The sequence below is a fragment of the Sciurus carolinensis genome, chromosome 11 (genome assembly GCF_902686445.1).
Source record: "Sciurus carolinensis chromosome 11, mSciCar1.2, whole genome shotgun sequence".
NCBI classification, from domain to species: Eukaryota; Metazoa; Chordata; class Mammalia; order Rodentia; family Sciuridae; genus Sciurus; species Sciurus carolinensis.
The window spans coordinates 133,709,356-133,730,925 of record NC_062223.1 but is presented as its reverse complement, the minus strand read 5'-3'; the positions used below and the strand labels follow the sequence as shown (position 1 = coordinate 133,730,925).

The 21,570-nt window shown below is 39.7% G+C and overlaps 2 protein-coding genes and 1 non-coding gene across 7 annotated transcripts; 2 read left to right on the top strand and 1 right to left on the bottom strand.

Moving 5' to 3' along the window:
• Nucleotides 1-378: 378 nt before the first annotated feature.
• On the bottom strand, nt 379-15,449 carry Acad8 (acyl-CoA dehydrogenase family member 8). 3 transcript variants are annotated; one of them, XM_047518754.1, is made up of 11 exons: nt 15,265-15,449; nt 11,572-11,672; nt 10,987-11,156; nt 10,270-10,379; nt 9,783-9,859; nt 9,264-9,401; nt 4,874-5,009; nt 4,349-4,446; nt 3,855-4,007; nt 3,089-3,191; nt 379-1,213 (listed from the first exon to the last, which is right to left on the bottom strand). In XM_047518754.1, the coding sequence occupies exons 1-11, from the start codon at nt 15,368-15,370 to the stop codon at nt 1,161-1,163; spliced, it is 1,245 nt and encodes a 414-aa protein (XP_047374710.1). In that variant the 5' UTR covers nt 15,371-15,449; the 3' UTR covers nt 379-1,160. The 3 variants fall into 3 exon arrangements, with proteins under 3 accessions (XP_047374710.1, XP_047374712.1, XP_047374713.1); XM_047518756.1 differs by having other exon boundaries at nt 11,572-11,700; nt 15,265-15,400; XM_047518757.1 differs by lacking the exon at nt 3,855-4,007.
• Nucleotides 13,818-13,891, top strand: Trnaa-ggc (transfer RNA alanine (anticodon GGC)). The gene has a single exon. It is a non-coding gene; the product is annotated as a tRNA-Ala (tRNA).
• Nucleotides 15,450-15,597: 148 nt separating the features above from the next.
• Thyn1 (thymocyte nuclear protein 1) lies at nt 15,598-21,225 on the top strand. 3 transcript variants are annotated; one of them, XM_047519709.1, is made up of 8 exons: nt 15,598-15,967; nt 16,830-16,879; nt 17,700-17,881; nt 18,973-19,041; nt 19,400-19,492; nt 20,070-20,165; nt 20,560-20,710; nt 21,021-21,225. In XM_047519709.1, the coding sequence occupies exons 2-8, from the start codon at nt 16,852-16,854 to the stop codon at nt 21,065-21,067; spliced, it is 666 nt and encodes a 221-aa protein (XP_047375665.1). In that variant the 5' UTR covers nt 15,598-15,967; nt 16,830-16,851; the 3' UTR covers nt 21,068-21,225. The 3 variants fall into 3 exon arrangements, with proteins under 3 accessions (XP_047375665.1, XP_047375666.1, XP_047375664.1); XM_047519708.1 differs by lacking the exon at nt 16,830-16,879 and having other exon boundaries at nt 15,599-15,967; XM_047519710.1 differs by lacking the exons at nt 16,830-16,879; nt 20,070-20,165.
• The last annotated feature ends 345 nt before the right edge of the window (nt 21,226-21,570 follow it).

Here is a 21,570-nt window from a genome sequence, read left to right as displayed (position 1 = left end):
TGTAGCAATAGATGCATATTTTGTTTTCTATAAATACTGTGTTTAACAAAATATCTTGGGTACTTTTTTTTTTCCCCAGAGATGAGGGTTTAGAATAATATAATGATCATTTGTAATAGAGTTTCCTAAAAAATTCCTTATCTTTAAATCTATTTTCATATTTACTTTAAATCTACTTTCATATTTCATAAGCAATTCAGTTTGTAAATATTAATAATTTAAAAGGCATACTCTAAAAAAGAAAGTAACTGGCCTAGGATAGACTTTTAATATTACTCCAAAATGTAGTTAAATATTTAATCAAATACAATAAAAATCTTAATAACAGCTGTAAAGAAAAATAAAACTAGAAAGAAAACCAACATTAGTACGAGTGGAGACAGTACAGAAAGGAATTAATTTTATTGATCAATGTAATAATTAAAAATATTTAAAAAGAGAAGAAGTTCCAAAAAAAGAAATGAAAGCTCAGGGAAAAAAATATACTCAAAGTACTTATCAAGAAGTGTTATAGAAATCCTGATCACTGTTCTTAGATGATAGGCAACTCCAAAAGAAAAAGGAAAACCAAATACTCAAAATTCCAAATAATCTCAGCCCTTGATATTCAGGGAATCCAGAAGAGGAGACACAGCCTAAACCACAGCTTAGGAAGAGTTTCTCAAATATTCACTTTACCATGATTTACATTCAGATTAATGCTATCCAAAACTCTTGAGGCTACAGTACAGAGAAGTACACAAGAGGGAATTTTCTCTCCTCCCCTCCTCACATCTTTGCCCAGAAAAGCCTCAGTGGATCTACCTAGGCCCCAAGAAGAAGGATCCAGTGAACTAGCAAAATGGAGATAAATTAAGAAAATGCAGATCTAGACAGACTTTGGTTCAGAAAATTCACTGGTTATCTCTCTGGCATTAGGAAAACAAGGTGAAAGGTCTTCTTGTGACATTTCTCTTCAGAACAGCTCTTCCAGTTCTACTAGGGACTCTGCTCCAGTCTGAGAGCCAACACTGCTATCAACACATATGCAAGTTCTACTCTGGAAGAGTTCAGCACTTCAATATAATCCATAATTCACCTAGAACCAAAGAGCCCACACATGGAACCACCCTGATTGCAGTTGCACACTGACCACCATGCCAGAATATCAAGTATGGATGCTATTCCTGAAGGAGGCTTCGAGAGATCAGCATCCTCATCACTTCATTGCTACCTGCAAGAGAGAGAAAAAAGGAAAGATTTAGTAGCAGCAGGGTAGTAATGGACTTAAATTAGAATCATTATTTGTATCCCTAGGAGGGATGAGATTATCATGAATTTCTCTCCAAAATACAGAGAAATGACAAAAAACGAAAAATAATACTCATTTTTCAAAAAAATCTTTTCTATTTAAAAATGCATAATAAAAATAGTATCTAATTTTAAAAAGCGTACCTATGAATGCATAGTAAAAAGTTCAAAAAGAAGATATACTAAAACACTAACTCTGGATGTAGAAATATGAGTGATCTTTTCCTTTTCTTTTCATATATCTTATAAAATTTTCAACAATAAATACATACTTCTTTGGTAATCAGAAAAAGGAGCTTTAAAAGGAAACATTTTCTCTGAAAGGAAGGGATCAATTGTTTGCTTCACTTTTAGCAGTGGCCTTTAATGCAAAGAGAAATATAAATTCTCTTGGGTGATAAATATATACACTCTCAAAGCCAAATCTAAAATTCCAGATTTATTCAATAATTCATGATAAAAGTGATAGGGTTGACTGGTGCTCTAATTTTTCTATAAGTAGATGATGGTATGACCTAATATAAATGTACTTGTTTATTTCCTCTTAAAAGAGCAGGATTAAAAGACAGTTAAAGGGCTGGGGAGGTAGCTCAGTTGGTAGAGTGATTGCCTTGCATACACAAGGCCCTGGGTTCAATCCTCAGCACCACGAAAAAAAAAAAAAAAAGACAGTTAGAATGAGGGTGAATGTTTGCACACTCATAAAACTCTAGTGAATGTAATATAAGAACTAGTGACTGTGTTCAGTAAACATGTATTAGAGGTAGGTGCGTTATAAAAAGTGGCAGACTAACCTTTAGAATCCTATGATTTAGACATAACACCAGAGCAGTGGGATTCAGTGTGGTTTTCCCACTAGGAACAGCAGCCACATTTGAAAATTTATTAGAGATGCAAATCTCAGGCCCAAGCAAGACCCTCTGGAGCAAACATTCTGGTTGGTGTTGGAGCCCGGCAACCTGTTTTAAAAACTCCTCCAAAGGATCTGGTGCCTGCTCAGGTTTGAGAAAGATACTCTGAAAGAAGCAAGGATGCCAGTACTTACAGGCTTTCCTAGGCCACCATTAAAGTAGCTCCCACACTGCTTTGCTGAAGTCACTTAGCAACTCATCTACTTTTCCTACCATGTGACAGCCCCAGTTACCTATACTAGCTGGAACAAGAACCCTGTCATTTCAGGACTTATATTCCAGTGGTAGAGTGGAGAAGTCCATGCTGAGCCTGACTCCAACAGCTTACACATTTCCCAGACAGAAAGACTGTGGCTACCAAGAAGATATCCATATATTGACAGCCTATTTTAATGAAAAATCCACTAGTAAATTTGATGACATCTTTTAGATCATATGATAATCAATTTGTAGCTGCTGGTGATCATACTGGTTCACATTTGCCTTGTAAATTACTCTACAGAGTTCTGGGATCCCTGAGGAACAGGTCCTTTACAATAGTAAAAAAAAAAAGCCACTGCTATAATTTTTAACAGGATTTCTCATATGCTATCGCAGTTTGAACCTCCTCTCAAATCTACAAAAATAAATAAATAAAATAAATAAATAAATAAGTAAGAAGTGGAGTGATCTGATCTGATCCCTTACCCATGGAGAAAAAGTATCTGCTGTCTCCCAGGCTACTGTTCTTTCTAATGCACAAACAGGGTTGAGGAAAGGAAGGAAGGAGAAAGCCAGAAGACAGGGCCTAATGCAATCCTGAGAAGTAGTCAGCATACAGAAAGTCTGGAAAGTACTGATCTTATAACTATTCTGAAAGGAAGAGAATAACTTTCTGCAATTTTTACCTTCTAGGATTTGGTGGACCCTGGAATCGCGCATATACTGCTGAACAGCATAATCTTTCAGGTAGCCGTAGCCTCCATGCATCTGTAAAGCCTGGTTGCAGATCTGCAGGGACCAGAACCTGCTGTCATTGATTCCGGGAAGACTGAGGAATAGATGGCTTCCCTAACCACCCTAGTCCCCAATATGGCAGACTGCAGTAAACTAATGAGAAGAACAACTCACAAATAACCACCCACACCCATAAAGGAGCTCTGCAGAGACAGAAAGCAAGAGAAGTCCACTTAATGAATCTGTCTGTTCCCAACAATCCCATGAAACTTAACTTTTTCATTTCTTTACTTACTACCTGTGGGGGACAAACTGCCCACAACCATTCGGCCTGGATTATATGAAGTTCAGGTACCACCTAGTGGCAATGTAGCCTCATTGTAGAAATGTCTTTGCCTTTGACATTGTAAACATGGTAATTAGTGCTAAATTTGGGCTAGTGGTGCTGGGCTGCTCCCAACTTTCCAAAGGTTCAGTGCATCTGCAACAGTGCCCTTCATCAGTGCCACAATAAAGGATGCATGAAGACTAAAAAGCCAGCTACAAAAGCACCCATGCAGGCCTTTCACAAGCTAATTTATATCCTAAAGTCTGGAGGTGATTCCTGTAGCATCCCAAGAGCGCTAGGTTTCAGGGCTGACTTATGATTTAAACATCCCTGTGCCTAGCGGGTGCTCCCTGCTCCATCCCAAGAGGGTCAGATGGTCTATGACTTACTGCAAAGCATTCCTCTGTAGCAAAGAACTTGGCCATGGAGCACAGAGCCACTGCATCTTCCTGCTCCTCCTGCAGAGCCACTGCAGCACTACGGACAATCAGCCGTGAGGCAACCAGCCTTGTTGCCATATTTGCTAATTGGAATTGAAGGTACTACAGCAACAGGGGAGAAGAGAAGCAGACAAGATAGAGGGGCTTAGACTGGTACCTGATCTGGGACCCTTGATAAGACATCTCTAATTAGGTGCCTTTTCTAAGTAATTCAATGTTTCAAAGTCTCCAACCTCCTCTACAGAGAAATGTCTAATTCTACTTTGCTTGTCCTGCATTTTGATATTACTGACTCCTAAACAGAATTCTTGGTAAAAATAATGCCAAGTTCTGGCTAAGATGGTGGCAGACTCCATAATATCATGACCTCCCTCTCCTAGAGAATGTGGGCCCTAGAATAGGTCTAAAGATTGGAAGGCAAATGCAGTCACCTGGGACCTTACCTGGTTATTGGCCAGAGGTGCTCCAAACTGCTTTCGGACTTTGAGGTGATCTCGGGTGAGGATGATTGAAGCGTGAGCAGCACCCAGAGAGCAGGAAGCTAGAAGAGTGAGAAGTTCCAACTGAGCCTAAGTACAATGCTACTAGCCCAGGCCTTCTCCCTCCCTGTCCCACTCTTTCCTCTCCTTGCCACTAGAAATACCAAGGTACCACAAGAAATCAAACACGTGCTCAGAAGTGAGTGGGCAAGGCAAACTTTACTTCTGCCAGAGAGGCATGCTATCTAACCTGACTAGCAAGAGACCTGGGCTGGAAATCCACCTGCTTTTATCACTAATGCAGTGCACCCCCTTGCCCTGATAGGAGGAGCTTGAGGTTCAATCTATGCGATTGGCTAATTTTAAAATTGGGGCAGACAAAGGAAAGGACTATAAGTAAAATGGTTTTGATTGGATCATACATCCCATTTAAGGCTAAATACTATATTCTGAAAATGGAACACTGAACCTTCTATTTCTCACACTTACCAATATTGATACGTCCTCCATTCAGTCCTTTCATGGCTATGAGGAAGCCCTGCCCCTCACTCCCAATTCTGTGGGCCACAGGGACAGCACAGTCTTCGAAGATTACGGCACGAGTTGGCTGGGAGTTCCATCCCACCTGGCAAAAATCAGGGACTGGGTGGCTGCCCAACAAGCCACCACACAGGGTGGGCCTCCCTGTAGACAGAAGCCTGTGAAGCATGGGGTCCAGCACACTGACACTTAGACCATGAGAACGTAAATGAGGAAAAAGAAAAAGTTCAGATTTAAAGACCTGTCAACACTCAAAAAAAATGCTTATTTCAGCAAAACTTTCTTTTAAACATAGTAAAAGAATCTACTTTCTAATGTCTACCCTACTAGACTAACATATCCACAAACACTCGTACAATGTCTCATAGGATCAGTACATGATCTGTCCTCATTTTTGGTGTCTCTGTGAGTATGCTCTTTATAAGAACAAGAACAGACAATATAAAGTTTATTTGGACAAGTTTATTTTACTTCTAAAGGCCATTAATAACAGTCATATTTCTTTTAGAAGCTTAGTGTTCCTAAAAGATACTATAATTAAAGGGGTGAATACCATGCTCAGTATTGATATCCCCTGGTCTATCATTGAGCTGCAAAGAAATCAAGTGATGTGCTGACATCAGCTCATGAGAGACAATTATGCACTTTTTGTTACACTTAGCATTCTATGATATCACAGTGGTGGCTTAAAATCAGTCAAGATGGGAGTATTTATATCACAGGAATCAGCAAAAACTACAAATATAAGTTGCCTTTTGTTTTTCCTACAGAGTTGGTTTACTGGGATATCGCTGGATATGTCTTTCATAAGCCAAGAGCAAATTTTGAATATTTGCCATGTCATGAAACTACTTAGTTTCATTTTTCATCTTTGAGCAAATCACTTCATTTTCCCTATGTAAAATAAAGAAGTTGGACTAGAAACTCAGCAGAACCTCTTTCTTCGAACCAAATCTCATTCATATATTTCACATATAAATAAGGTCCTCACTATTCAATCTCCTTCCAGCTCCTCAACCAGGTACTCCAAGACTTCAACTTTAAGGCTTAATGAGGCAAATTATGAAAACCATAAGCCATATAAAATACCCAAGTTCCTTTCTATCTCTGAAAACACCATTGGTTTCATCTCATTTCCTCATTTAAAAACATTCAGCTCTCTTCTGTTGAAAAGATAAACATTTTACATAAGATTGCAGTCATTTCCTAAGCCTACCAAAGGTCTTGTAATATTTGGGGCTATCCTTTTACCTCCATTTCAGCAGCTGGCCTTTACCTGTGCTTTCGGGTTTTCAAACCCATACTATAATTCATCTCCTGCCACTGGGACTTCTTTTACTCACAACTGCCATCAAAGCCTAACTTAAAGGAAGCTTTCTAAGGCTTCCCAATCATCCAAATCATCATCAAATTTGCACTTTAGGCTCCTTTGAAAGATTCTAATACTGACTGGTATGTACTTTATCTCCCTGAACAGAATATAAATACCAAGACAAGAACCTAACAAAAAGGCTGATGGTGACAACCTATAATCCTAGCTGTTTGGGACACTGAGGCAAGAGGATTGCAAATTCTAGGCCAACCTTGGCAACTGGCCATGTGTCAAAGAAAAAAAAAAAAAGGCTGGGGATATAGCTCAGTGATTAAAAGCACCTCTGGGTTCGATTCCCAGTACAGGAGTGTGGCAGATAGGTTTTGGAAAGGAAAGTAACAGAAAGTTCTGAATTTAAGAATATCTAATTACTAAAGAACCCAATACAAATAGCAGCTAACTCTTAACTCCTTTTGGTGAAAAGATCTATCTTCTTCCTGAACAGGAAGACAGAGTCCTCTTCTAATCTAGGACTTCAATCTAGGCAGACAGAAGTCCTCTTCTAATCCTATCAGTCCCAGGAAAGAAGCAGTTAGTGAGGACAGATAATTCCCCTCTACATTTTGAAGAACCTGCATACCTGTACCATTACTACTAGAGCCCATTCCTGCTCTGTCTTGTCTTCTCTTGTACATGTTATCTTATTACCCTATTATAAAAGTTCTCTCTTCCTCCCCTCCAAGATAAACCTCATTCTACATAAGACCTTTAATTAAGTGTAAGATAAAGCAAGTCTTTATTGCTCTTTCATCAAATTAATGCAAAACTAGAGGCTTAACTGTCAGTAATACAGAGTGTTAAATATGCTAAGTGAAAGCAAGTTTTTGTAGGAAAGATTAACAAGAAGCAGATAAAGAGAAAGGACTGCTGTTTAGGCCGTCAGAACAGCCCAAAGGACTGTTCTGGGACCAGGGGAGCGCCTCATCCTGGTCCGCCATACTTTGACTACATCTCCTACTTCATCCCACATCATCCTTTTCTTATTCACTACACTCCGGCCATACCAATTTTTTCTTTTTTGCTCCTTCAAGTAGGCTAATCTTATTCTCAACTCAGGCCCTTTGTATCTGCTATTATCATTGCCCAGAATTATTCTCAGAGATGGTCCTTCCAACACTTAAGGTCTCATCTTAGATGTTATGGCCTCAGAGAGTCTGTCCCTATGTAATAAAGCTCCCCCTCAATTAGGGTTGTGTCACTCTGTTGTATTTCTTTCCTAAAGCTTAGCACTAATGGGAGGTACCTCATTTGTGTGATTGGTCCTTATTTAAATCTAAATTTCACAAGGGCAGAACATGTCTGTTTTGCTTACTGATATACTCCTATAAGTTAGAAGAAGATGACCAGCACACAACAGGCACACACTATTTGTGATGACTGAAGTCCTTTCTAATTTCCCTTATATTTAAAAATATATAAATCAAAACTAATAAAAAATAAAATAAAAATGAAAATACATATGCTAAAAAAGGTGAGTGTACATAGAAAAGGAAGAGGTATTTAAGGGCTGGGGTTGTGGCTCAGTGGTAGAGCGCTTGCCTCACATGTGCGAGGCACTGGTCTCAGCACCTTATACATAAATAAAATATAGTATTGTCCATCTACAACTAAAATTTAAAAAAAAAAAAGAAAAAGAAGAGGTATAAGATACACTTCCATTTTTTGCTTATTCAATTTCTTTGCAATTTTTTTTCATACTAAACTTGTTAGTTTTGGTGTTCTGCCAACACACAGCACAAATATTGAATGGATACTACCAAATTATCACTATTTTTGTAAGCACAAATATCTGAATGAGTATAACTTGATTATGTAGAACTATATCAGACTACATAAATTAGTCTGTCCTACAACCCAAAATAGACATTTTTAGGATTGAGAAATTCTATAGTTACATATCTTATATATCATATACAAACTTGTCACATTATATAAGTTTGTATTGAAATATGTTATATAATCTCAAGCAGGGTAAGGAGTGACTCTAATAATTTTATATCCCCCTGTCCCAGGAGCCAGCATAAGGCTTTGCACATAGTAGATATCTAGTCAATGCCTGTTATGCTACAAAAGGTGGGGGCTTAATGCTCATAACTTTTGACAGTTATGAAGGGTCAGGAAGGATCCTGTAGGAAAATGTGGAAACCCTAGGAGATGTAAGAGAGAAGTATATTTAGGGGCCATTACATTAACAAACATCTCCCCAAAAGTCCTAACACAAACAGTACAATTGGACTTAGAGAAGCTGTTTTTGACAACTTAGGCTAAAAAATCTGAATAGATCTCACCTTTACAGTTATATTATCACAAGACTCCTGTTCATGGCCTGGCAATAGAGTTTCTTAATCCTAGGAATGCTTTATTTTTCAAAGTACCTATGGAAACACTGTCCTTACTCAAAATCTCCTCAATGAGTTTCATTTTATTTAAATAAGTAGAATGGCCCATATGCTTTTCATTTCTGAGAATTCTGGTCAACCTTAGATCCTCAATGAGCATCTCTTCTGGAGATAACAGTACAGCAAAAGATAGAGCTGGATAAGAAATATAGACCAAAAATACAGGTAGGAGAGGTGATGGGATGTTAACAGGCAGCTTTGTAAAACTAACTGACAAATGTCACTTTTCCCAGAAACTTAATGTTTCTTTAGAAATGTCTTATTCTGAGGCTGAGATTATGGCTCAGTGGTAGAGCGCTTGCCTAGCATGTGTGAGGCACTGCTTTTGAGTCTCAGTACTACATACAAATAAATAAATAAAGGTTCATCAACAACTAATAAAAATATTTTTTTTAAATGTCCTATTCTATTTTATATGCCCCTATCAAAATTCCTAATAGAAGAAATTGCTTTAAAGGCAAGTTACCAAGTATGTGAATCTATTTCATAAATTAAGGCAGAGGTTGCTCTGGCAGGTGATAGAGTCTCATAATTTGAATAGCTTCCTGTCCAATAATCAATCACTCACCTTTTTCTCCTTCTTGCCAAAGCTGAGGCCAGGGGTCCCTTTCTCAACAACTATGCATGAGATGCCTTTTGGGCCTGGTCCTCCAGTTCGGCACATGACTATGTAGATATCTGATTCACCACCTCCACTGATGAAGGCCTGTGGGATTGGAGAAGGGGGAGAATTTCGATCAGGGAATGCACGAGTTCTGATCCTAACATCTGGGAAACTGAGTCCTCCCAACAATAGAACACACAGGTATAACAAAGAGACTGAGGAGGGGCTAAAGACAGTGACTAGAGAATCAAGAATTTAGTTGAAAAAAGTATGAAAAGGAGAAAGAAAAAGGAATGAAATTATTTGGAATTTGATAAGAAGTAGATAACAGTGAAGGTGAAGAAAGAGAAATGGGTCAGTTTCTCTTTCCAACATGTAAAAATTCCATGGGAATATTAACTCATAGACTTGAGGAACCAGAGGATATCAGGAGAAAGGTGGGAATGACCTCCAAGTTGCTCTAGGAGGACAGCAAGCTGGTACCTTGGAGCCATTGAGGATGTAATGATCTCCATGTCGTTTAGCTGAGGTCAAGAGGGATGCAGCATCACTCCCACTTCCTGAGACAAGATCAAAAGGGGCCAAGAAAGTCTGTGAAGTTCCAGGGGACTAGCATGATTCCATCTCCTGATATACCATCCTGAGAAAGAAAGAGCTCAGCATGCACTACTTTAAAGTCCAGATGGTCAGAGGAATTCTCTGTCCTTGGTAAAAACTGCTTCCACTAAGCAGACCACTTTGGCTGTCCCAACACTCTAGCTTGTAGTTAACCTTTTGCAAGGAGGTTCTGGTCTGCAGCCAGGAGGGACTCTGACCTAAAGGCTTCTAGGTCCTGTGACATCAAGTTAAAGGACTCTTATTACTCCATGGCCAAACTGCTTGGTAAACAGTGGTTTACCAAGTGTGTAGTCAACTACACATGAGTTATACCACTCCCAGTTAGATCTTGCCTGTGGGATGACAAACCCACCTGGTTCAGTGAGACAGTAGGAAGCGAACTTCTCCATGGTACAGAGCGGTGGGCAAAATTTGTGCCTCTGTTCGTCACTTCCAAAGCTATCAATCATCCAGGCACACATGCTAAGTGGGACACAAGAAAAGACATTGACAGAAATAAAGACAGAAAAGAAAAGGAAACGGAGTAGGGAAAACAAAGGGCAACAAAGCAGAATGAAGCAGAAAAAAGATGGGAAAGGGAAAGTAATAACTGAAAAGAATCGACTTTAAAGGAAAGGACTAGATTAAAACCATATTCCTGGAATATGAACTACCCAAAGATAACCAGGGACAAGATATTTCTCACCTGGATGTTGATACAACATCTAATTAGGTTAAATAAGTCCCTAAAAATCAATTACATGTACTTCCTATTACTTTCTCAAATTTCTGGAGGTTTCAACTGTGGACTGAGGAAAGGGGTGATAGCACTTGACAACTCTACTGGAGATGTCTGCTGGTACCAGCTCAATCTAGAATTGGAGAAGGCTGGAAGATCTGATACTGTGAGCAAAAGACAAGAGAATCAGATTCAGATTCAACAGGAAGTAAAAGACCTAGTGTGAACTATTAACAGTCTAGTTCCTCAAGAGTAATCCACCTACATGATTAATCTTTTCCTTATAAATCTGAAATTTCCCAGTCAACCCACATGAATACCTCACTTTGCTTGACCAGCTTGGTCACTCACTTGTGGATGCTTATGTAGGCTGTGGTACTAGTGCAGCCTGTTGCCAAGGCTTCAAAGATGACAGAGGTATCAAGCCTTGACAGTCCAGAACCACCGACGTCTGTGCGGACGTAGACACCCCCAAAGCCTAGCTGGGCTGCCTTTCGCATCACATCCACAGGGAACACCTCCTACATACAAAAAAAGAGAGTAGGGTCATCAGTAACTGATTCAGAGAGACATTACAATGAGGTGATCAGGATGTTTGCATCTGGGAGAGTATAGGGCTTCCAATATGTGTCTGTCATTAATGTGTGTTCTCTAAGAATTGTTTTCATAGGATTTAAAAGGTTTTTCTCTTTTAACTATCTATAGAACTACCTTGGTTTTAAGTATTTGTTCAATAAGAAAGGAAAAAAAAGTATCTACAAAATGAGGAGATGCCATCTGTGAAGGGAATCACCCATAAACAATCAATCCTCTTACTTGCATTACAAGCTGGTAAAAGAAGAACAGACACTGAGCATTTAGGTTTATAAGGAGATGAAGTTAAAGGTCACTGATGCAGTGTATATTGAAACATTTAGCCATAAGGAAAACTCCTACCTTCTGGTCCCACTCTGCCATATTTGGAGCCATCTCCCGGGCAGCAAAGTCAAAGGCCACTTTCTGAAATTCTTTTTGCTCTTCATTTAGTCCCATGGAAGCTGTGGGCAGGATTGCACACATTCAATTCTAGGACAGGAGTCAGAGAATAGAATCAACAATAAGAAGCACTATGAGGTTGTGACAGACGACTTTTGGTAGCAATTTCTATACACAATAGAGCCTTCAACAGGAAGATAAGCATATCATTCATCATTAATCAGTTTCTTTGGTTAGAAAAGGAACAGTTCTAACACTCACTCAGATCAATCTAGGATAGTATTTGGTAGTTTTCCAGACATCTCTTACCTAAGTCACTTAGTCAAGTATGGTAGCAGACCTAAAATAGGTAAAAGCCACATTGAAAGAAATGGGATAGAACTAGGATATAAACAAGATCAGAGTGGGAAAAAGTGATGAATAAAGACAATGACTAAGCAAATATCACCATTTTCTTCTTCCTTTACCCCCAAATGGACCAGCTGACTTCATTTACCTACTACCTATTTGTAAAAAATCTTCTTTATTTCTTCCTCATAAATCCACACTGAAAGAAATGAAGAGCTGGGTACAGTGGCACACACCTTAATCCCAGTGATTTAGGAAGCTGAGGCAGGAGGATTGCAAATTCTAGGCCTCAGCAATTTTGAGGACAGCTTGGGCAACTTAGTGAGACATAGTCTCAAAATAGAAAATAAAAAGAGATGGGGACATAGCTCAGTGGTAAAGTACACCTGAGTTCAACTCCCAGAACTGTACTCCCAACCAGAAGAAAAAGGAAAGAAAAGAAATGAGGGGCTGGGGATGTAGCACAGCGATAGAGTACTTGCCCACATGCATGAGACCCCAGGTTTGATCCCCAGCACTGAAAAAAAAAAAAGTACACTTAAAAAAAGAATATTTATTGAGCATCTACTATGTAACAGTGCCTGTGTTACAAAGATGAACAGGGTTTATTCACAAAAAGAATGATATAATTACTAATAATGGAAGCATCTTATTATAAAAGAAGTGCTACAGAATTTTAATCCTACATCAGGCATAGCAACACACACCAGTAATGCCAGCAACTCAGGAGGCCTAAGCAGGAGGATTGCAAGTTAGATGCAAGCCCTGGCAACTTAGCCAGACTCTGTTTCAAAAAAAAAGAGTTGAGGATGTAGTTCAGGAGTTGAAGTGCCCCTGAGTTTGATCCCCAGTACTACAAGAAAAAAGAATTTTAATCTTAGCAAGAGCTCAATAAATATTAAGAAATCTTCATCATCTTCTTCTTTGACAGAATAAATGGTTACTTTCTAAGATAAGTAGTTCAAACAACCAAAGGTTAAAGAAATAGATTTGAACTGCATTCTAAGTAAATAGGGAATAGTTTCATGTAAACCATAAAAACTTTGTATAAGTAAACACAATAAAATTACACATTCTTTTTAGATAAACAAAAATAGTCAATTTTAGAAAAGGGAATGATCAACAAAAAAGTAACCTGGAGAAAAAAATTGGAACATCAAGTTAAAAATTAAATTACACACAAGAAAGCACAGTGACTGAGTAAAAACATATATATCCAGAAAAAAATACGCTATAAAAACAAACAACAGTCTTCATGAACTTTGCCAGTTACTGGGTAGAGTTCAAGGCATCAGCGTGCATGCGTGTGCACACTCATTCACACACACACACACACACACACACACACTAAAATGATAAAGCTATGCAGAAAAACAGACCAGGAAAGCCTTTATAGTATAACAACACAAGTGTAAGCAAAAAGCAAATCCTCCACAAACCTTTAAAAAATATGTCAGGAAACTCTCTAAACCTGTTATCCCACTAAAAATTAGGTGACTGCATTAGATATTGAGCAAATTTTCTCACCTATGGTATGAAGAAATAATACGCAATAGTTATCTGTAATATACATAATAAATCTTACTTTTATTAAAAATCATTTAATACTAAAATATGCAATGAAACAATCAGATGCAAGTGTTAATTATCAATTAGCTGCATTTTAAAAGTTATATTTATTTTAAAATTTTTTGTGCAGTATGGGAGATCCAACCCAGGGCCTGAGTATGTTAGGCAAGTACTCTATCACTGAGCTATATCCCCAGCCAATTAATTAGCTTGATGTACAAATATACAATTAGGTGATTTCACTTGACTAATTTAAAGATAATAATTTCTTTTAAAAAGATGAAAGGGGCTGGGGATATAGCTCAGTTGGTAGAGTGCTTGCCTGGCATGCACAAGGCCCTGGGTTCAATCCCCAGTACCACAAAAAAAAAAAAAAAAAAAAAAAAAAAAAAAAAAAAAAAAGGTGAAAAAGAGCTGGAGATGTAAAACAGTAGTAGAATCCTTGCCTAGCCTAAGTGAGGCCCTTGAGTTCCATCCCCTGTACCACCAAAAAAAAAAAAAAAAAGTGAAAGAGCACCTTCAATGGCTGTAACTTGCTGCTAGAAATACTCATATTTAACTTATTTGTTGTAAGGATAATTTCTTATCTGCTTTGTTATCAACCAGATAAGTACTAGAAAAGGCAGTGCCTCTTGAAGGACTTGTAAGACTGAAAAAGAGAACAGTATTCTGTATGTTGTATTCTATACCTCAGTGACAAATTTACAGCTCTCTTGTCAATTTAAGGAATTCATTCCAAAAAGAAACTTATCACTTATTTAAATTAATAAATTATTTCAGAAAACAACAAAAAATGGTTACATTGACAGGGAAGTGTCACCAATTGGCTGGGTATCCCTTACTTCTGAAGCAATCGCTCCTTGTTATATTCAGTTATTATCTACCTGGCGCCTAAAGGTACTCAAGGTCTGCAATCTCTGGTAGAGTTTACCAATTGCAATAATAGTTATTAGTCCTGCAGGAGTTTCAACAGCACAAGTGTTTTACACCTTCAGGTATTAAGTTATGAAATCTACACACCTTGCATTACCTGGAGCTTTTGTTTATCCATCACGACCAGCACCCAGCTTCTACATTCCCACTGCCTTTGAAACCTCTCATTAATAATTTTGGTGAAATAAACAAAAAAGTCACAAGTTCCTTCACTTCTCTAAGCATACAGGGTGACCTAGATGGGTCTGGGGTGAAAGGATGGGGAGGAACTAGACAGTGTGTGTGGGGGCTAGTACCAAAAAACAGGAGCGAGTAGGGAGAGGTCTCTTTGGTCCTGGAATTATGGGTCGCAGCAGGGACATGATCGAGGAGACAAGACAGAGATCCCTTGAGTCGGGGCTCACTCAAGGGATCGGGATGGGGTGACGGAGTGGAGCGAAGAGTGGTTCCGGGAATAATGGGATAAAGCGGGGAGCGGGTCCCGGGACACCGGACCGTGAGGAGAACAAATCCAAGAGTCACAGGACAGAGGGGCGAGTGGGTCCGAGGTCACCGGCCAAGCGGGTAGCGGGCCCAGGAATTATGGAACGGATCGGGGAGAGAGTACTGGGTGACAACTGTTCGTAGAGGTCCTCAAGCAACAAGACAAAGCGGGAGGGGGTGCGGGAATCAGAACAGAGCGGGGAGCGGGTCCGCGATCACGGGACCAAGCCGGGAGCAGGTCGCGAAGTGGAAAGACTGCGGATACTCGCCCGGGATCCAGAAACCCGGGTTTAGCTCCCCCTAGCCCAGGGCGAGTCTTACGATCGATGCAGGTGGTCAAGCTCCGGTGGCGGGTGTTTGCGGGGGCCAGGAGACTACTGCACAAGCGCCCGAGACGCACTCCGAGGTTCCGGTAGCCGCACCACATTGCTATGGCTCCTGCCTTAGCCAGAGCCAGTGAGCCCTAGAGCTCCGCGGCGTTCTCTTCAGTAAAGATCGGCGGCCGACGACCCCTACCCCCACTGCACCCTGGGAGTTGTAGTCGCTCAGAAGCCTTCACATCTCTGGTCTCATGCAGAAAGACACGGCATCTGGACTACAAGTCCCAGAGACGCTCGGAGCTCCGGCGCTACGGAGTCGCGTCCGCCACAAATCCCAGTGGCCGCGTTGCCCGTGGTCCTTTTTGTTGAGGGTGGGTCTGATGTTGGGGAGAATGGTTAAATGGATAAGACGGGGCTCAAGGGAAGACCTGGGAAGAGTTTAAGGGCAGGCTATTCGAGGTGGAATGGGCGCAGTTAACGGAGGGAAGGATTTGACACCCTTAAGTACAGTTTTCTGCTTTTCGCAAATCGGAAGCCCTTTGAACTTCCTCGCGTCGTCTCCATCTTGCTCTGCGCTTTTCGAAGGGCAGTAGAGTTCCTTTTTGTATCTTGCTGTTGATTCCAGAACCCTCTGCACTTCAGCCCCTTGCAGAGAGAGACCATGCCGAGACCCCGGAAGAGACCACCCGGGGCTGCTGGCCCAGGTGAGCTGCACTGAGGCTGCAAAGAGGCAGCCCCCGCAAAGAATTTTCTCTAGGGCCAGCTTAATACTGTTCATTTTCCTCTCTTCTTGTGGTGAGAAGCTTCTGAGATTTGTCTGTTATTCCATCATCCCATATCACCATCTTTTTATTCTTCCCACCAAGTTTCTACCCAATGTCTTTCTTCCGCTTGCTTGTTCATCCAGTTAACTAAGGATATTTGCGTTATGGGGTGGCATATACTGGGGTAAAGAATGTAATTCTTTTGCGACAACATGGATGGAACTGGAGATCATTAAGTGAACAGAAAGAAAAGTATGATATGTGAAATCTCAAAAAGCTGATCTTACAGAAATTGAGGGTAGAGCAGAGACTGGGGGAATTGAGAAGAGGTTGATCAGTGGGTACTAATTTAAGGTAGGATTTAAGAACAACCGTCGTGCTCTTACACAGTAGGGTGACTATAGATAACGATAATATACTGTACACTTCAAAAAGGAGAAAAAGGACTGAATGTTTTCACCATAAAGAAATGATAAATGTTTGAGGCAGATAATGTTTAAACCAATTTAAATATTACACGATGTATACATGTATCAAAACACATGGTACCCCATTAATATGTACTTATTATGCCTCAGTTGAAATTTCACTTTTAAAATTTAAAGATTTTTAAGGGAAAATGCAAAGAGGTGTAACTGAAAGGGCCTAGGAGACTGAACTGTTGGAGGTATGAGAAGAGGGAGGAATAGGGAAAGCCTTAAGAAGGAGGTGGAATTTGATTCCAGCCTTAAAGAATAGGAAGGCTTTCTATAGTCTTAAATTTTAGTACCCAGAAAATGTGATGTCATTTCTATTTTCATAGGGATGAATGGCATGCCAAGTGGATGAAAGGCAGAAATAAAGCAGTGGAAGGTAACTTTTTTAGGAATGGCAAGAGTTCCAGATTGACTACAACACATAGTTATTTAATAACACATGGTGTTTACAGTATGCCTACTAACTCTTAAGGGATTGTTCAGTAGTTGTGTCAGGAAGGTATGCTGAGTCCAGAAAGTAAGACATCCATAAATATTTAATCTTCTAATCTCACATGTTGAAACTTATACTAAATTTATAGGCAGTACAGTACATTCATTAAGCATAGATTCAGACAGACCAGAGTGGTACGCCCTGACCTTATATCTTTATTCCGTCATTACTGAATTGTGATCTGGAGCACATTTTCGAGATGAAGAATAGAACATCTCATAGATTATGTAGATTAACCGAGTTAGGGTTAGGGTAACATGTATAGCTTGGGGCCTCAGGTATAGTATGAACTTAACAACTGTTAGCTATTGAATGCTCACTGTATCCCAGGCACATATTCTCTAATTCTCTTAGGATAAAATCCAGTCTTTGCCATGTCTTCAAGGACCTGGATGAAACGTTTTTTCCAGTTTTTCTTGGCATCTTCAAGGAGCAAAAGGGCAAGCATAAAGTACAGTGAGCAAGGAAGGATGAAATGATAATGATGGGTAATATTTATTGAGTATTTATTATAATGCTGAGAATTTTCTAAGTCTTTTGTTTGTTTTCTCACTGGAAAGAATAGAGTAAAGGCACAGGCTACAACTAGTTTTTTGCAGGATCCAGGATTTGAATCCAAGTATAAGACCAAAGGATAAACTCTACAATAGAACATTACCTCTTAGCAAGCATGATAGTTCTTTGCTTTTTGCTTCTCCTATAGAAAAGAAGGGGCAATCAGAAAAACGTACCAAATCTGAGAATTTAGGTGAGGCATCAGCTAAAGTGGAAAACTCCAGCCTTCAGAAGACTTCAGCCTTTAAAAAATGTGGGAGGAATCTAACCAACTACTGGCTGATGAAGTCAGAGCCAGAGAGCCGATTAGAGAAAGGTGTAGATGTGAAGGTGAGTTTGTGCAACTGTCTCCAATCCCTTCATGCTGTTTTAAAATGAAGGTTAGTATGGGATCACCAGCATCATCCTCAAAGAGTAAGAAAGATAAAAATAAAATCAACAGACTTTATTACCATCAACTACAAGTTTAGTATCCCTTATTTGAAATGCTTGAAACCAGAGGTCTTTCTGCTTTGGGGAGTTTTTTGGTTTGTGTTTAGACTTCACAGGTTGAACATCCCTAATCCAAAATCTAATATAAAATAAAAAATGCTCCATAGTCCAAACTTTTTGAACATTGGCACATTTCAGAGCATTCTGGATTTCAGATTTTTTTTTTTTTTTGACAGTGCTGAGGGGATTGAACCCAGGGCCTATGCTTAACAGTCAAGCACTCTATAAACTGATCTATATCCCCAGCCTGGATTTCAGATTTTTTAATTAGGCATATTCAACCTGTTTCTGTTCTGTGAATCCTATATGTAGTAGGGGGCTAGCAGACTTTGTACAAAAGGCCAGCCAGTAAGTACTGTAAACTAGTGGGTCTTATATTCTCTTATTTCTGCCTTTGTAGCAAGTAAGTGCTAAAAGTACATAAGCAGATTGGTTTTGTTCATGTAATACTGTATTTACAGAAGGAAGCATGGGACTAGACTGGCCTAAAGGTTGTAATTTGCCAACCTCAATCTTAGCTTGCTTTACTCTTACCACTTGCCATGTTCCTAGGTGTCTCCCTGCCAAGAGTTGGTATATATTCAGGGAATGAATGAATATATTCAGAGAATGAACCCATTTAATAACCTGGGGAAAACATAAGTAGAAATATTATAGAATAAATACATAATACTTTAATAGGTAAAATGTAGGGAACCAACAGATTATCATGTGGATTATGCATTCAGCTGGACCTTTTAGTTAGAAGAGATAACAAAATAGCACAAAGCTTTCCTATATTCACTCATCATCAGTGGCTCAATGATGAAATTACATATTTCTATTATAGTCTGTAGTATAGGGAAGTGTTGGGAAGAACTGTCTACTTCCATATATGCCTATTAAGTGGCCAAGGATTGTTTAGTGAATGCTTATTTCCTCTTACCTAGTTCAGCATTGAGGATCTCAAAGCACAGCCCAAGCAGACAGCATGCTGGGATGGTGTTCGAAACTACCAGGTAAGGGAATAAATGAGGGGCAGGAGTCCTAGGGCAGATTCAGTGCCTGCCTGATCCTGTGACTGATCAGCTGCAGAACCTTTTGGCCAAGGTTGCTTTTCCCAGAATCCTAACCTGAAAGTGTTTTCAGAAATACGTGAATTACTCTGTATGAAATCTGCAAATGGCCTGGTTCTGGCCAGTGTCCTCATACAAACCTGGGAGTCTTGGCAAAGGGGACAGACTTATGAATTGGGTGAGGGGGGTAGAATTAAAAAACAGAAAAACCCATCTAATAAAAGTAGACTTGATTTCTGTTTAAAGCTAGTACTTCCCACTGATGGGAAAGATAATTCTTGTTTCTTCTCTCCTGGAACAGGCACGAAATTTCCTTAGAGCCATGAAGCTGGAAGAAGAAGCCTTCTTCTACCATAGCAACTGCAAAGAACCAGGCATTGTAGGACTTATGAAGGTTAGGTGGGCAGGTTTAATCTGAATTCCTCTCCCTACAGAGTGTCTTATTTGTGTAGATTTAAAGGGATATACCTTAAATGGTAATAGTAAAGACCATTGTCATAAGAACAGAGAGAAAACTGCTATGGTCCCTTCCTATATGATAAAGACAAGAACAAGACAGGCCTTCATTTAAGGCCCACTAGCATGCATTTTTCCTCCATCTCTAATCGTTGACCTCTCACTCAAAAACAGGCCTGATAGCTCACTCAAAAACAGGCCTGATAGCTCTTTCATCTAAGAGCTATCAGGATAAAATCATTAACTCTGCATTTGGTGGAGGGGGTAGTGCCAATGATAACCTTTACCATTGAGTTTTAGAACATGCATCTAAAATTTTATATTAAAGAAAGTTGATTTCCTAATTATACTTGCCTTAGGCTATGTATTATTTCTAGATATTTGAATCCTGATTCACTTGAGCAAGGCAGGGTAAGAATAAGTAGAGTAAGAAGTCAAAGTTAAATATGTATTAAAGATTGGCCATGGAGCTGACCAGGCAGGCAAATGATTGGAGATTTTGGATTTGCTTTCAGATTGTAAAGGAAGCTTACCCAGACCACACACAGTTTGAGAAAAATAATCCTCATTATGACCCATCTAGCCAAGAGGACAACCCCAAATGGTCCATGGTAAAGACAGACTATATGCTTCCTATTTCTTGAGAGGGGAAGGATGGACAAAGGGAGGAGAAAGATGTGTGTTGTTATTAGGACAAGAAATACAGCCTAGATCTTACTCAGCTGAGATTACACTGATTTTTGGAGGTTAGAGCAGAACATTAGCAGTGCTGCCCATGGGAGCCTCTTGCAAGCAGTGAAAATAGTGGTGGGCATGATGGCATGGGTATGACTATAGTCTCAGTTGCTGGGGAAGCTGAAGCAGAAGAATTGCTTGAATCCAGGAATTCAAGTCCAACCTGGGCAATATAGTAAAACCCAGCTCTTTAAAAAAAAAAAAAAAAAATGCAGTGGGCAGAGTCTGGACAGCCATTATCTTTCTGTTCCATAAACTGTTGTCACCTAGGTGGATGTACAGTTTGTTCGGATGATGAAGCGTTTCATCTCCCTGGCTGAGCTTAAAACCTATCACCAATCTCACAAAGCTACTGGTGGCCCCTTAAAAGATATGGCTCTCTTCACTCACCAGAGGCTCTCAATCCAGCCCCTGACCCAAGGTAAGAGTGGGCCCCTTTCCCTTCCATAGCAGAAATGACCTCACAGATTCACATTTACTAACTGATCAAACTTGGGCACACAATTAAACCTAAGTCAGTGCCCTCATCTGTGGCACCAAGGGAGGGACTCTGTCCTGAGTTGCCCATGACTATGTATCTAATACCCAACAGAGCTTGACACTTGGTAAGATACTCCATAAAATAATTGCCTGCTTTGGTAACACATAAATTACCTATCAGTGATGGGTATTAACTTCCCCATTCAAGAGGAGACATAAGACCTAATTATTCCTTTTTGTCCTTTTTGCAGAAGAGTTTGATTTTATTTTGAGCCTGGAGGAAAATGAACCAAGTTAACTGAGTATTGCTGCAGTGGACAAGCCATTACTCTAAAGGTGGCAAGGTTTTATAAAACAAAGGATGGTGTACAGAGGCTTGTGTGTTATGTTCACCTGATATTTTTTACACAGATATTTTTTTTTCCTATTTCTTTCAATAAAACATTTAATGTCAAAGTTGGAAAGCTTTTCTTCTAAAACTGCATTGGGTGTGGTGGAATACTCCACTACAGAAGATCTCTTACCTTCATGCTGGCTTCCTTTGTCACTTGGAACATGCAAGACACCTCTACCATCTGCCTTTACCGTTAATAGGTATGTAGTAGATAGCAGGATTTAGGGCAGAGTCCCTTGGACTGTTCATACCTTCCAGAACTAATGTATGGAGTTTCTCTTACACCAGCCTTCTTCACTTGCCACTTAAGTGCTCTAGGTTCCACAGCAGTTTAAGCAATGAATGATTTCAGGGCAAGTTGCCAGATGGGGTGAAACCTGAATTCATTTCTTAGACATGAACTTGTC